This window comes from Octopus bimaculoides, chromosome 7 (genome assembly GCF_046866305.1).
Source record: "Octopus bimaculoides isolate indiv1 chromosome 7, ASM4686630v1, whole genome shotgun sequence".
In the NCBI taxonomy this organism is placed as follows: Eukaryota; Metazoa; Mollusca; class Cephalopoda; order Octopoda; family Octopodidae; genus Octopus; species Octopus bimaculoides.
In genome coordinates, this window is record NC_142934.1 from 15,736,835 (window position 1) to 15,748,875 (window position 12,041).

At 35.9% G+C, this 12,041-nt stretch overlaps 1 protein-coding gene across 18 annotated transcripts in view; it reads left to right on the forward strand.

The window, feature by feature from the left end:
• The window catches only part of LOC106873376 (putative phosphorylase b kinase regulatory subunit alpha), a 103,319-nt gene that overhangs the window by 67,275 nt on the left and 24,003 nt on the right, over positions 1-12,041 (forward strand). For 9 of the 18 annotated variants that reach the window (XM_014920708.3, XM_089354860.1, XM_089354865.1 and 6 more), the window contains 6 exons: positions 1,047-1,124; positions 1,801-1,877; positions 3,011-3,089; positions 4,588-4,717; positions 5,295-5,393; positions 8,796-8,813. In XM_014920708.3, coding sequence (XP_014776194.2) covers positions 1,047-1,124; positions 1,801-1,877; positions 3,011-3,089; positions 4,588-4,717; positions 5,295-5,393; positions 8,796-8,813 — 481 coding nt within the window. The remainder of the gene's footprint in view (positions 1-1,046; positions 1,125-1,800; positions 1,878-3,010; positions 3,090-4,587; positions 4,718-5,294; positions 5,394-8,795; positions 8,814-12,041) is intronic. The other 9 variants (XM_089354861.1, XM_089354864.1, XM_089354863.1 and 6 more) reach the window with 1 other exon arrangement.

Genomic DNA, 12,041 nt, shown 5'->3' on the forward strand with positions numbered 1-12,041 from the left:
TCTGGTGAAAACACAGGTTTCTGCATTCCATATAAGACACAAGGCATCAAACATAAAGTTAAATATCTAATGGAAGAATGGTGGAACCATACTAGAATCTTGGTGTGTTTCCAAGGCTCAAAAATGAAGACAGGAATTTAATCAACAAAAATTAACATAGGCATAGGCTTGGCTGTGTGGTTAAGTAGCTCACTTTGTTACCTTGTGGTTTTGGGTTCAGTCTCCTACTTTAGTCCAAAGCTGACCAATGCATTGTGGCTGAATTTGGTAGATGGAAACTATGAGGAAGCCCATTTTGTTTGTGTGTATGCCCTTGTATTTGTGTTTGTCCCCTCCACTGTTTGACAACTGGTGTTGGTTTCTTTACATCCCCCATAACTTAGCAGTTTAGCTAAAGTGACTGATGGAATAAGTACCAGACTTTTAAAAAAATAAGTAATGGGTTGATTTGTTCAAGTAAACCCTTCAGGTGAGTACCCCAGCATGACTACAGTCCAGTGACTGAAACAAGTAAAATATGAAATAAAAAACATAACTCTATCTTAACCAGACAACTGCATGGTTAAGAAGTTCCACTCTTTACCACACCAAGTGGCTTTGGGTTCAATCTTACTGTATGGACACTACATCGACAATTGTCTTCTACAGTAGCATCAAATCAACCAAACCTTGTGAAAAAACTGGTTGTTAGAAACTGCATGGAAATCCTCTTTGCAGACCATTCCCTATTCTCGAGTAGTCATGCTAGTCCTTGTTAGTCAGTTCGACCATTTGACCCTTTGTTCTCCGTTGCAACAATTCAGCTGAGATCAATGATCTCAGGATAACATGCTCCCACGGAAAAAGACTCATGGATGTCAGCCTTTCTTCCTTCTTATGACTCAGCCCTTGGAAGTAATAATAATAATAATAAAAATAAAAAATCCTGTTTCAGTCTGTGTAATTATTCTTCGTCAGCCTCGATGGAATACAACTCACCTGATTCGTATTTTGGTTTGTATTTATCACCTATTTAATATGATGTTTTTCTTTCTTCTCTGTTTCAGGCGGGTTACTGGAAGCAATGGTGGCTGGTAAGACATACTGCTGGCATGCTGAAGAAGAGGATTGAAGATCTTGCTCTGGTAACTATTCTTTTCCCAATATCTATGAACATTCTAAAACTATTCTGTATCTATATTCTTTTATCAATTTTCTATGCACACACACACACACTTGTGTGTGTGTGTAAGGGCCAAGCATTCAGGGTTGAACTCTTCTTTGGACTGTCTCCAAAATGTGGAAAAGAGTGAATGATGATTCATTAGAGAAGATGACTTTCTTCCATTTAATCAATGACCACTTCTGATAATCTAGACACTATTTTTTTCTGCTTATCAGTGTTGATAGGAGACAGGAGAAATTTAGCAGTTGCAGACCTTCCATGGTATCCAACTTTGTGGAGCTCATGTGTGTGTTTATGTTTGTCCCCCACCACTGCTTGACAACCAGTGTTGGTTTGTTTATATCCCTGTAACTTAGCAATTTGGCATTGTGACTAGAATAAATACCAGACTTACAGTACAAGAGTTGATATGTTTGAGTAAACCCTTCAAGGCAGAGCCCAAGCATGGCCACGGTCTAATCACCGAAAGGAGTAAAAGCAAAATGTTAAGGGATTCTCATTCCCATCTTTTTTCAGTCTTCTTTGTCTACATAGAGTATTTATTAATATTTCAATAATTCACATTTGCAATAAATCACAATGTCCATGTTATATTGTTCTATTTGTTAAAAAAGCTGCCTCTGCTCTGTTTGTAGGCTGCCACAGATCTTTTGGTACGTCAGAAGCAGTTGTCTGTGGGTCTTCCTCCCGACCGAGAGAAGATCATCACCAGGTATGTTCCAACAAGATCATCTTTGTCTTTCGTCCTTCTAGATCAAGTAAATAAAATACCAGTAAGATACTAGGGCTAAGTATAGTCTATTAATTCCCTCTCCTCGAAATTGTTGGCCATCTGTCTGATTAAGAAACAACTATTATAGTTTAGAAAATAACTTTGTGCTTGGATGTTGAGTTTTGGCTTTATATAGTCACATTGAATAATGGGCAAGACTTCTGCCTGTCCCCCACCCCACAAAACCAGCCTTTCTTAAAAAAATTTTTTTTCAACACAAACCCCCCTTTTCGGCTACGGGGAATACGAATCTGCAAGAAAATTGGCAAAAATCGACATTTCTAAATTACCACCCCCACCCACCCCCATTCCCTTCATTTTTAACTTTTCTCAGAATTTTTTTTTTCAAAATATTTGGAAAAATATGGAGATTATGATTCTGAAAAAAATTTACAAAAATCTTTATAAAATTTTTTTTCAAGAATTTTTTTTTTTTTCTAAATATGCGGAAAAATACAGACATTATGATTTGGACAAAAATTTCAAAACATTTCTGTACTTACGGTTTTAGGGTTAAGGTTATGGTTTTAGGGTTAGAGTGTTAGGGTTAAGGTTTTAGAGTTAGTGTTGGGGAAAAAAGTCAAAATTGAAGAAGTTGGGGGGAAAGGGGGTGCAAAATTTTACAATGCTGATTTTTGGCAATTTTCCCGAATTTCTGTATCTGAAAACAGGAATTTTTGGCAAAAAAATTTTTTTTAAATAAACAAATTTGGGAGAAAGTGGGGTGGGGATGGGCGGAAGTCTTTCTAAATAATGTAACCTGAGATACGCTGTCTAAAAGCATATACACAATGGACACAGCTGGAATGCGTTTAATGATAGTCTTATTCTATCAAATGATGGCATTAGGAAGGGCATCCAGCCCTAGAAACCAAGCCAAATCATAATGGAACTTGGTGCAGTTTCCCAGCTTGCCAGCACTGATCAATCCATCCAACCCATGCCAGCATAGAAAGCAGATGTTAAAGGATGATGATGACCATGCCTAGATTTGCTTATCTCTTTCTCTCTCTCTCTCTCTCTCTCTCTCTTTCTTTCTATCCTTACTTGATAGTCTTTTGTTTATATTTCAGTCCCTTGCCACCAGATGAACTTTCTGAAATGATATACGAATCTTGTGGAGAAGATCTGAGTACTGCTGCTTTGACACAGGTCAGTTTTTCGTTTGTTTTTATTTTTGTGCGAGGAGGAGAGGGGGGTTCTTTTTTTTTTTCCTATTTTTTTATTGAATTATATGCAGGTATGGCTGTGTGATTAAGAAGCTCGCTTCCCAACCACATGGTTTCAGGTTCAGCCCCACTCTGCATGGTACCTTGGGTTAGCATTTTCTACCATAACCTCAGGCTGACCAAAGCCTTCTGAGTAGTGGATCTCATAGACAGAAACTGAAAGAAGCTTGTGTGTGTGTTTTGTTTTGTCCTGAACTGTCCATAATTATTTTCTTAATGTAAACCCTTGTGGTTAATAAAGAAATCATTATTATTATTATTATTATTATTATTATTATTATTATTATTATTACTAAGGAGTGAGATGGCAGAATCGTTAGCATGCCAAGCAAAATGCTTAGTGGTATTTTGTCCATCCTTACTGCCTATCATCCTTTGGGTTTCAATAAATTAAGTACTAGTCAAGTACTGGGGTCGACCATCCCCCTCCCCACAAATTTCAAGCCTTGTGCCCTTAGTAGAAAGGATTATTATTATTATTATCTTTCACTAGTTTTATTTTTATAGTGTGCTTTCACTTCACTACCGAGCGCAGCTCTGTGTGCCTGGGGTATGTGCTGTGGTTTGCTCTTATGGTTTGCTCTTATGGTTACTCTATTGAAAGTGTTTTGCGTAGGATGTGTGCAGTGCCCAGTAGTGCAATTTTCTGTATGTTATATATATTTGTAAGTCCTGGTGTTTTTGTTGTTATTATTATTATTATTATTATTATTAAGGTGGCATTCTGGCAAAAGTTATTAGCACACCAGGCAAAATGCCGCTAAGCATTTTGTCCGTCATTACATTCTGAGTTAAAATTCCACCAAGGTCGACTTTGCTTTTCATCCCTTTTGGGACCAATAAAATAACTACCAGTAGAGCACTGGAGTTGATGTAATCAACTTATCCCCTCCACTCAAAATTTCTGGCCTTGTGCCAAAATTTGAAACCCATTATTATTGTTGTTGTTATTAACTTGCATTCACTCTGCCTAGCTAACATGGGCTGGATAGGACTTTATGAGGTAATGTTTTAATGTTAGATTGCCTGTGAACCCCCTTTTACTAACCTCTTACAACTCATAGGGGTACAATGTACCTATTCTAAAAATTGTGTTACATAAAGAAATATTTAATCTTTGATAAATTCAAATTACGACAAACGTAAATAAACAAACGAAGTTTGCTTTTAGAAGCATTGAGATGTCTTTTAGAAAGTTAAAGAAGTGATTTTAAATTCTCAATCGCAGAATAATGCTAATAATATAGCCTGAACAGGATAAACTATCCCTATTTTGCAGAGAAAAGTGTAGGTGGCTAGCTGTGGACTCGAACTCACATCCCCGTGATTACATGTCACGATGCTTTGACCGATTAAGCTAAACTATCTTTGAAATAAATAGGAAGATTTATAATCCTAATTGTTTCTTTTGTTTTCTCCAGGAATTATTAATGTATTTGGCTATGTTTATCCGCACTGAGCCGCAGCTTTTCAAAGAAATGTTACGTCTCCGTGTGGGGCTCATCATCCAGGTGATGGCCTCAGAATTGGCCAGGACTCTCAAATGTACAGGTACGCACAAAACATTGTTTTGACGTCTCAATTTTATTATCTGAATTGTTCACTGATTAAAGATGGGGGCATGGCAGAATCATTAGTGTGTCAGACAAAATACCTTGCAATATTTGTTCCAGTTTTTTATGTTCTGAGTTCAAATCCTGCTGAGGTCAGCTTATGTATACATGTATGTGCATGCGTGTGTGTGTGTGTGTGTGTGTGTGTGTGTGAGAGAGAGAGAGAGAGAGAGAGAGAGAGAGAGAGAGAGAGAGAGAGAGAGAGAGTATTTTTACAAATATTCTATGATAGTTATAAATGATTATCAAGCAGTGTCATTCATTTTCTGTATTCTGCAAAGTCATGTCTGGCCAAAGAGAAATACTACCTTACTTAGAAATAGGTAAGGTTTGATATTTCAATGATGCAATTGTTTATTTTTAGAATGACATTGTAGGGTAGGTGTAAGAAGCCAGATCTGGCTGGTTTGGACATAAAGCAAGTAGAAAATTTGGGGCTGGATATGGCCGGTTTAAATGCTTAAGGGTTAATGAATAAATTCCATACTGACTTGGATTCTCTGCTTGTATTGAAGGAGAAGAAGCTTCTGATCACCTGTTGAATTTGAGTCCATTTGAAATGAAGACACTTCTTCATCATATTCTTAGTGGGAAAGAATTTGTAATTAGCGCAGGTGAGTAAAATTCTTTTGCAACTGTTCGTGTGTTGTTGTTGTTGTAAGCCTCAGGACAGTCCTGATTGGTCAAATCTATGATCAATGGCATTGTAGCCATTTCTCTCCTATCGTTCTTTCAGGCATTGCATATTTAAAACTACATTATCCAGTATGTAATTCCCTTTTCCAAGTCAGTAAGGTGTCCTTTAAAGAAGATTCGGCTGCTTTTTCTAGCAGGCTTAAACAATCACATAGAGACCCCCCCTGATCTGAAGTTGACACACTTTTAATCAACATCTTGTATGAGTAAGCTTGGTCCTTTGCATTACACATCCTACAGGCCAGATGATGGCTTGACTACAGAGGAATAGTAACTGTGAAATGGTTTTGATGGTGTGACATTAATTGCAAATTGTGACACTTGATGCACACACAACACTGAAGCAGCAGAAAATAATGTGCAATGGTTTTATTTAATGTGTTTGTGGATCCTGTATTGACTGTGTAATACACTGCAGTTCAAAGTATGTTATTAATGACATACTGTAAAGTAAGTCATTAGAATCATGTGAGTATATATATATATTTATATATTTGTATGCATATATGTGTGATGTGTGTGCATGCATGATGTTTGGTCTTTGGTATTTCATCAAAGAGTAGTTTCATGTTAATTATTCTTATTATTGGTTAAGAGTAAAATATTTACCTGATTAATTAAATCTTTGAATTACCAGAACAATAACCAGCAGCTACAATATATATATAACTTATAAGGGTGAAAAATTAAGTATTAATTTAATTAATATCAATTTAAAACCCGTGGCTTAGCATATTGAAAAATCTGAAGATTCAGAAAAATTATATTACATACATGTAAGAGGGATGACCACTAAGTGGACATCCATTATGCTAGAAGAAGACCACCTATGGTCTGACCACTAAGAAGAGATTGATTTTGTATCTTTTCATCGCTTATGTTCTGGCGTTTGCTGAATTTTCTTGAGAACAATCTGTTCTTAGTGGTCAGATCATAGGTGGTCTTCTTCTAGCATAATGGATGTCCACTTAGTGGTCATCCCTCTTATATATATATATATATATATATATATATATATATATAGAGAGAGAGAGAGAGAGAGAGAGAGAGAGAGAGAGGAGGAGAAAGATGATTTGGGTGTAGTGTAGAATTTATTTGAAAACTAAGTCTATCCTTTATCATCATTCTCAGCTATTATCTGCCTGTTATGAGATGAAGACCTCTGCAACCTCACAGGCTTCAAGGTGTGTTCCAGAAGTTTCAAAACTTTTGCAGGAGAGACATTTATTCATTTCAAAGAAGTACAAAAACTCTAATTTCCTTCAAAACAGGATCCTCTGACTTCAATGCACTTGTAGTGCATTCCAACCACTTTGTGAAGGCCCCATGGAAGTCCTCAAAAGTGATGATATCCGGGACTCTTTTCACAGCTCCCTTCATTTTCTTGATATCTTCAAAATGATGGTCCTTGAAGTTCTTCTTTAAGCTTGGGAAATAACCAAAAGTCACAGGGAACAAGGTTTTGACTGTAGGAAGGGTGAGGAACAGTTTAGAGGACCATCTCTGTCAAGTAGTTGGTTACCAGGATGGAATTGTGGACTGGTACATTGTCCTGGTACACATGCCACCAACCTGGATGGAAGGGCTCTGGCCTTTTGCAAAGAAATCTCTTCCTGAAATCCCTCAAAACCTTCACAGAGTACTCTTTTCAGCCGTCTGACCAAAGGAAACTAAGTGGATGTAGATGATGTCCTTTGTCATCGTCATCATCATCATTTAACGTCCGCTTTCCATGCTAGCATGGGTAGGACGATTTGACTGAGGACTGGTGAAACCAGATGGCTACACCAGGCTCCAATCTGATTTGGCAGAGTTTCTACAGCTGGATGCTCTTCCTAATACCAACCACTCTGAGAGTGTAGTGGGTGTTTTTACGTGCCACCTGCACGGGAGCCAGTCCAGCGGCACTGGCAACAATCTCGCTCGAATGTCTTTACAAGTGCCAGGGCATGTGGAAAAGGGGATCATCATGGGCTTCCTCATGGACTTGAATCCGGGAAACTGAGGGTATTTCTTATTGAGCACTCTGTCTCTGAATCATAACAGTATATCCAACTTTTGTCACAGGTTACCAAAAAATGCAAGTACTATTGGATTGGCGGAAATAAGCTCAGCCATCTCGCTGCAGTCACCAATGTGTCTTTCTTTCTGTTTCATCACTGCGTACCATTTTTTTTTTTAACTTGTTTCAGTCATTTGACTGCGGCCATGCTGGAGCACCGCCTTTAGTCGAGCAAATCGACCCCAGGACTTATTCTTTGTAAGCCTAGTACTTATTCTATCGGTCTCTTATGCCGAACTGCTAAGTTACGGGGACGTAAACACACCAGCATCGGTTGTCAAGTGATGTTGGGGGGACAAACACAGACACACACACATATATATATATATATATATATATATATATACATATATACGATGGGCTTCTTTCAGTTTCCGTCTACCAAATCCACTCACAAGGCTTTGGTCGGCCCGAGGCTATAGTAGAAGACACTTGCCCAAGGTGCTACGCAGTGAGACTGAACTCGGAACCATGTGGTTAGTAAGCAAGCTACTTACCACACAGCCACTCCTGCACCTAGGGAACAATCTTTGGACATGATCAGATCCTCATGAATAATTCTGTGTACAGTTGACACACCAACTCCAAACTGTATGTTTATTATCTTTATAGACACACGACAGTCTTCATCCAGAAAATTGCCAATTTTCTCAACCAATTCTAATGCTCTGATGTCCCTCTTACTCCCACACTTTTCATTGTCTCTCACCTCCTCTACAATCCACAAACCTCTTGTGTCAACAAAAAACAGATGCTCAGCTCATACAAGTTAATCAATAAGCATTCTGGAGTATTTCATAATTTTCTGTAGCATTTTTGCCCAGTTTAACAAAACTTTATTGCATTATGAGCTTTGAAATTCTTTTCATATCTTGTCTGCATTCTGCAAACTAGTCAGCTGTTACAATCAGTGTTTATTAGGGTATGTTCAAAGTGCTGTTACAGCTGTCTCCTTCAATATAGAACAAAAAGTTAGCAGCTCAGCTTATAAGATGTGTCATAAAGATATAGTAAAAGTACAGTAATCTAGGACAGTTATAACTTCCTCTCCTAAAATAAACTCAAAACTTCTCACTAGACTCACTCAATTCCTACCATCATCAAAAAATGAATGCTAAAAGGGACAATGATATATTTGTGTATTTGCATGTGTGTGTTTGTATGTGCATCTGTTTTGTCTGTATCTGTGTATATGTGCACACATATGTATGTGTGTGGGCATAAGTTGATTAATTGCTTATATATTTTCTGCTCCCAGGAAAAAAAGACAAAAAGGGTAAGCAGACACTAAACTCCATATGCATTTATATATTTATGTATATGTTTATATAACTTCTATACTCAATTGTTTTTCTCTCCCTTTGTATATGTAACACTGTTTTAATATTGATAAATATTTTAATCGATTTTTTTCCCCAGTCTTACGTCTTTTCTTAATATATTGTTGTTATTTATTTTGTCACCATACATACATACGTACATGCATACATACATATATACATATATATATGTGTATATATATATATATATATGCATATGTATATATATATGCACATGTATGTATATGTATGTATATGTATGTATATATATATGTATATGTGTATATATATATATATATATATATATATATATACGCTGACACTCGTTGATGCTGCATCGAAGGGGCCAGGGAATAGAAGAAAGAAGACATGCACCCAACACCAGAGCTGAAGACACCTCCGAAAGGAGGGGCCCCGCCACGTCAAAACGGTAGAGGAGTAGGGGCCGAAACCGGATGTGGTTCCTCCTGATGATGTCTTCAGCTAACTGGATCCTATAAAGGAGCTGTTGTGGTAGCAGACCACGAAACATGGTTGAAATTCCTTCCTATATATGTATATATATATATATATGTATATATATATATGTATGTATATATATATATATATGTGTGTGTATATAATCTTTTCAGTGTATATCATATTTCTTCTGTCCTTACCACACCACACCATTCTTTTTATCACTTTTATCATAGGGTATCACATTAACACACATTCTTTCTCTATTTTCAACTATCATTTATTTTCGTCCCTCTCTTCTAACATTTAAAACTCTGTTCTCATTCCTTGCCAATTGTTCTGATGCACTTGACATTTTCTGTCATGAAATGCTTCTTTGTCATCAGAAAAATCCATCAGCTATTTTAATAGTGAAATGTGTGTAATAATCTTCTTGGCACCGTTGATCATGTGTTCAAAATTATCTCATCGGTGCCAAGGACTTTATGTTTCACTATGTTATTGATGCCATGGCTGTGCATTTGCAGATTATGAATGTAAAACCAGTTTTATATGGTGGGTTACTATACACTTGGGTTTGTACCAGTGAATAACTCGTAATTCTGCTGATGTTTGACATATTTATGTCAGTTGGACATGAGGACATGAAGCAATTGTAGAAGTAAAATTTACACTACTGATTAATAATAATAATAATAATAATAATGATAATAATAATGATAATGATAATGAGAAGCTGAATCACTAAATGCAACTGCTCAGGAAGAAGCCATTATAATGAATTTAATAAAGAAAAATGTTAATGAAACTCATTCAGACAACAAATGCAGAAGGTGTTGAAAAAGGGAAGAAATTATGAATGATCTTTTAAGAGAATGCAGTAAACTTAGCACAAAAAGAGTATACAAGTAAACATGGTATTATGTAATAATAATAATGAAATTATTGTGTATAGTGCTCAGGTGCACTACAACAGTGTCAGTAAAAGAGTGAATTTGGATGTCAGTTAAGTCTCTGGAATTGAAGTGATGGAAAATTGATATAAACACGAGTCAAAAGACTGGGATGGTGAATGACCATTGCAGGATTTTATAGGATTTCTTCATGGAGACTGACCATATTATTGAAACAAGGGGATGAGATATGATCTTGATGGACACAAAGACAAATTGTATAAGATGATTGTGTTTGCAATCAAATATGAAAGCAGAGTGGCTTTCGTGAAAACTGAGGTAGTTGAGAAATATCAGAACATAGCCAGAAAGCTAAAGAGCTTTTGAACATACAAATGACAATTGCATCCAGCAACTTTCTTCTGATCCATGCCTTGCAAAACAGTCTTTCTATAGAATCAGGAAATTCATCTCAATATCCAACACCTTCAATCAACCATTTAAACTTCTTGTAACTGATCCTAAAGCTTCTCTTATAATTGGCAACTTTATTACAATTCCAGATTTTCTGCTCTTCATATTTTAGGTTCTAGTATTTTCCTATTTACTCTCATTCCTTGCCTATTAATCTTGTATCAAAGTGACGAACAACATTGATTAAGCAACACTCTTTTACTCTATACTGAGCATGATGCTATCTGGGTGTGATTATTCCTTCTGCTTATCCATTTGAATTTTTGTATCCCTTAAATACCTTTACATGATCATTTCAAGGATGTGTTGTCTTATGGTCATTCCATCTTTCCACATCATCAAAGCTAAATTTTTTACAGATTCATCAATGCACAATTGTATCGACTTTGTCTTGTATCCAGTTCTTCTAAACTCTCTGAAAAAGTATTCCATCTTCAGAAGAAACTGCATGTGCAACTATCTCTTCTCTTTCACCACACACTCTACATGCATCCAAGATGTCTTCCATATGTATATTGTTATTCATGTATGTTGTTCTGATTGCTTCACCCTGTGCAACTATGACCAAACCCTCTCTCTCTTTCTTCAAAATCCCCACCTTATCCATTGAAATGGCTTCTGATCTTGGTTTTGAAGGTCAGTGATTGAGATTATGAATATGATTATTATTATTATTATTATTATTATTATTAAATTCTACCTAAATTTGTAGTCACCTGCTTATGTAAAACGTTGATTTATAAATCTTTGTTGTTACTACAATTAATAGAGCAGTATATTATCATTATTATTAATAAATACCATTATTATTATTATTAATAATCATTAATTTTAATATGAATCCTCATTAATATTATTCTTAATGTAAATCATTAACAAGACTGTATAAATCCTTATTATTATTGAAATTATTATTATTATTAAAATATAACAATTATAATTAATACTATATATCATAAATATTAATTATATAAATCATCATTTGTATTATTTAATATAAATTACAATAAAAATATTTCGTTCGCCAATTTATATCTATGCCCGGAACTATTATTATAACAATTATTATTGTCAATGTTGTTATTGTTATTATTATTATTTTTATGGCAGTAAGCTGGCAGAATCGTTAGCCCATTGGACAAAATACTCTGCAGCATTTCACCTATCTTTTATGCTCTGAGTTCAAATTCCACCGAGGTCAACATTGCCGTTCGTCTTTTTGCAGTCAATGAAATAAGTACCAGCTTTGGACTGGGGTCAATGTAATCGACTATACTCCTGTCCCCAAATTTCAGGCCTTGTGTCTATAGTAAAAAGGATTATTATTATTATTATTACTAACACGGTAAGCAGGCAGAA